The 4,375-nt window shown below is 34.4% G+C and overlaps 1 protein-coding gene across 1 annotated transcript in view; it reads left to right on the top strand.

Moving 5' to 3' along the window:
• Positions 1–4,375, top strand: part of wdr27 (WD repeat domain 27) — a 48,707-nt gene that overhangs the window by 14,609 nt on the left and 29,723 nt on the right. The window contains exons 11-14 of the mRNA XM_015039594.1: positions 464–537; positions 3,724–3,793; positions 3,959–4,027; positions 4,110–4,213. Coding sequence (XP_014895080.1) covers positions 464–537; positions 3,724–3,793; positions 3,959–4,027; positions 4,110–4,213 — 317 coding nt within the window. The remainder of the gene's footprint in view (positions 1–463; positions 538–3,723; positions 3,794–3,958; positions 4,028–4,109; positions 4,214–4,375) is intronic.

Here is a 4,375-nt window from a genome sequence, read left to right as displayed (position 1 = left end):
TACCTACCTACCTACCTACCTACCTACCTACCTACCTACCTACCTACCTACCTACCTACCTACCTGCCTACCTACCTACCTACCTGCCTGCCTGCATACCTACCTGCCTGCTAAAGAGGAGACAGTTAAATGTGTGTGACATGTTAATTCTTCCATGTTTGGCATCACTACAGTACATGTTCTGGGATTGTGGAAGTCTGACCTAAGCAGCAGTACTCCATGACACAAGAAAAAGCCCTATTTATTGGTTCACCTCCTTTCTAAAGGTTCCTCTCACCCTGATATTTCCATATGAACTTACTCAATTATATCTAACCATTGCAGCCATCTGGTTTCTTATGAGTCAGCAATATCACGGTACTGTAAATTAGAGCGACTAATAATCCATAACGATGGAAAAATGCTGTACTCCACTGTTTCCAGTAACTCCGTCCCCCTGTCTCCCCTCCTCCCTTGTTTCCAGTTCTCCTCCACTGCTGGAATCTCCTCTAAATGCAGAGTTAAAGAGGAAGGAACCCAGCCATCCGAAAAGGAAAGGTTTGTTGTAGGTTTAATGTTTGAACACTCGTTTCTCTTTCTCTTAGTTGTTGTTGTTGTTTTTTTAATTTCTCTGAAATACTTTCATACTTAGTTCTGATTGGCTAATCCAAGAGCTTCTGAAAACATTTCCATTATCTACACACATATATAATGGATGAATGTGGTTCTGCTTCTTGTGTTAATGCGGCCTTCCTCATTGCGTTCCCTTCAATTCAGATCTAAGTTTCATTGTGCCATTCCTGTTTTTGCTGTATCTTTATGTATGTCATCTGACTAGAACACTGAAGCTTATGTGTCTGCTTGTGCTGAGGCTTATATGTTCTTCAGAGACTTTATGCTGAGAAAGCCAGTCCAAGCTGGATTCTCCACAGCTGGAGTGGAGAGATTTGCCAATGTAAGTCTATGTAGGGGATTTTATGTATACAACATCAGAGCAAAAAAAAAAAAAAAAACAGCCCACAAAAGTTTATAGGCTGCCATTCTTCCCCATGCATCTCCATATTCTTAAAGGTATTTGCAAAATTGCAGACAAATTACACCATAAACCCCTGAGACTCCTGGAAAGGAAAAGGTTCCTTCATCGTACGTCTGGCACAGATCTGAAGGAGCTCTTTCAAAAGAGCTGTTAGTGCAGATTTAGGGGCTATTGCTCATTTCATACTATGAAACACCAGGATGGGCGACTTTTTAGGACAATGTTAATGATCTGTCATTACTTTTTTTTTTGTGATGTACAGTATTAAGTGTTCACTGAGGACAGTAGGCTGAAGGTCCAATTTGTAAAATTTTGTAAAACTTTAGAAATTGCACATTTTCACAGCATAAATTGTAAAATACAACCAGAAGTTTCCCAAATCAAGTTCAGTATACTACAACTGCCCTTTTTCCACATTTTATAGCATTATCACCTGAAAGGTTTGTGTATTTTATGATAATCTTGCTGAGCAAACGTTTACAAAGTACATTACATCGAGATTCCTTTTGCTTCTAATCTATCATTGGACTTGTACATGTATTAACATAGAAAACCTCACACATACATTTAACAGTCTCTTCTAACTACTTTGAGACAGGACAGGCAGACTGATAGATGGAAAGCTGTGTTATCATGATTACAATGTGCATGTACATGTTCATACAGAACCCGTCATGGAAAGATTAGTTTCAGATTTTTATTTTTCCAGCCTTTAAATGATATTTTAAACATTTTTAAACATTATATTTTTGGATAAACTATAAAAGACTATATTTAACAATATAATCCTTAAACAGAGTAAACTTGCTGTTTTTTGGTGTTACTGCTTTAGCTCTACTAATGGTTATTGTTTTGTTTTTTGTTTTTTGTTTTTTCTCTCTAGATATGACATAATGAAAGCCATGATCAAGTTACATCTCAATCTGCTGTTCTTTCTTTTAGATGTAACCACTTGGAAATTTGTCTGAGACTCTCACAAGGCTTTAAATAGCTTCTAATGAGATGTCAGCTTAAATTATGTGAATTTTATTGCCTAACAAAGCTAAATGGCCATGTTATATCAGTAGGGGGTCAGTGGAGTTGTTCAATAAAAATATTACTTTTTTTTTTCCCTCACAGGATGTGTTTTGGATCAAAAGCTTATTTGAAACACAATAGAGTAGAGAGAATTGGAACCTTGTAAGAGGAGCCTTGTTAAGATGATCTTTGAGTCTTAAACCTTTGATGGTGATATCATTTAAAAGCCTGGTTAATAAATTAAAATGTATTTTATTCACAAAAATGGTATAGAGGCTTTTTCAAATGAAAGTTGATATAACTGAAGTAAAAATCAATCAGGATTATGTAGAAACAACAATGGACATAGGCATCAAATTTTTTTTAGAAGCATGACATACCAAAAGAGGCTAAATTGAAGTTTAAATTCCAAATGTAAGATGAGTACCTGCTAATGTGATGCCCTGTATCCCTAATGAGGTGAATAATCTTCATGTAAAAGGTGGATTATGTGCTGACATTATAGAAAATACTTATTCATATTTGTTCTTACTGATCTGGTTTCAATTTAATTGACTGTCTTTGTTTAGAAAACTTGTCTTTGTTGCATGCATTTTGCAAGAAGAAAGGTTTTTAGTAATCGTCACATATTTTAACAGCTGTGGAAAAAGTGAGCTCATTCTAATATAATAAAGGCATTGACAAGGAACAATGAGGAGCATAAAACATCCCGCAGGTTGTGGCTGTTCTCTTAGTACTTGGAGCACTGTGAGATCATCCAGTGCTTCTGACTCACCTCTTTCTTGTATAACCCAAGAAACCTGCTGTAGAATAACAAGTTAAGGAAGAAATGTTCTGCCTTTTTTTTTTTCACAAATTCACCTAATCCTGTGGTTGTAAAGAAATGTCTGTAAGCGTTTTTCGTCAATATACTACAGAACTGCAGTGCAGAGATTTTCTTTTCAAATGTATATTTGAAAAAAGTATTTAGGTTCAATTCACTTCAGTAGGTACAGCCTATCAGATATTGGCATTCCAGATTCTAACAAGTGAAAAAAAGTACTAGCTTATTTCTTTTTGAAAGTTTTTGCTCTTTGCCAAATATTACTACTGGATAAAAAATATAACAATAAAAAAGTATTTACTGAATATATATTTGAACCATGCCAATTTCTTCTTTTTTGTTTTCCGTTTATACTTAATTGTCTCAGCACATAACTTTTTTTTATCAGCCAAAGATAATCTTACTTAAAATGTGATTTATTTAGCAAAAAAAAAAAAAAACAAAACAAAAAAAAACATGCAAAAACCAAAATCTCATGGTGGTTCCTGCAGTCAATGCTTGGAAAGAATATAATATGAATATGTTTTTGTAGCCAATCTCTCACCATTACCTTTAGACAGAGTATCCACTGCCCATTGAATCTACCAGTATGTTGATTTTAAGTATTTCATTCATTCTTTAGTCTTCTTACTCCTCTTTTGAATGTTTTGCTACCATGTTCTTTTAAACATTCAGATTACAATGAATTTAGCCCATAAACAAAATAAAATAATTCTTTATTTCCTTGTTTCTTAAATACGATTATGTCTTCATTCACTTTACGTAACTTCATAGGTTTTCTGTGAAAACACTTGTAAATTATAAAATGTACAATAATTAGCCCTGTTTGTCAGTCTGTATCTCATCTGAGATGTTTTTTTTTTCAAAGGAGGAATAAAGGAAAAGCCGCTAGTTTTTCACTCAAAAGTGAAGTCATCTGGATACAACACCACCCCAAGGTATGATAAGGTATCTCTGTCTGAGACATATGTTTTATACACCATTGATGGTCGAAGACACCTGTTAAAAATTACAGCTGAAATATATTGTGATGAAACAAATAGAGTGTTGTGATTAGAGTCGTTGCTTGATTGATTATATTCTTCTTTATTTCTCTATTTCAGAATGACTATGTTTTCAGCACAAACCAATGCTCAGAAGAAAACATCACCTAAAAAGTCAATAAGACATTTGTAAGCAGTGTACTCTACTGTATTTACTCTGCGTATACGTATGTGTCACATAAACTACAAAAAACATGTTTTTGTCACTTAGGGGCTTACTCCATAGAAACTACCCAGAGGACAGTGCAGCACCAACTGAACCACGTACTGCTCTTAACATTGCCAACAAACAAGTCTCATGCCTTCAGTATTCAGGTGAGTTACTGATGACAGCTAATTTTGACAAGCCATTTATTTGTGCCAAAAGACAAGTTGCATGAACATTTTGATGTGTTAATGATCTTTTTTTTTTTTTTTTTTTTTTCCCTGGGGCTTGGTTTTTTGTTGTTTTTTTTTATTTTTTAGTTGTTTTTTTTA

This window comes from Poecilia latipinna, unplaced genomic scaffold (assembly GCF_001443285.1).
Source record: "Poecilia latipinna isolate Pla-1442-1.1 unplaced genomic scaffold, P_latipinna-1.0 Scaffold477, whole genome shotgun sequence".
In the NCBI taxonomy this organism is placed as follows: domain Eukaryota; kingdom Metazoa; phylum Chordata; class Actinopteri; order Cyprinodontiformes; family Poeciliidae; genus Poecilia; species Poecilia latipinna.
This window is presented reverse-complemented; position numbering and strand designations above follow the sequence as displayed.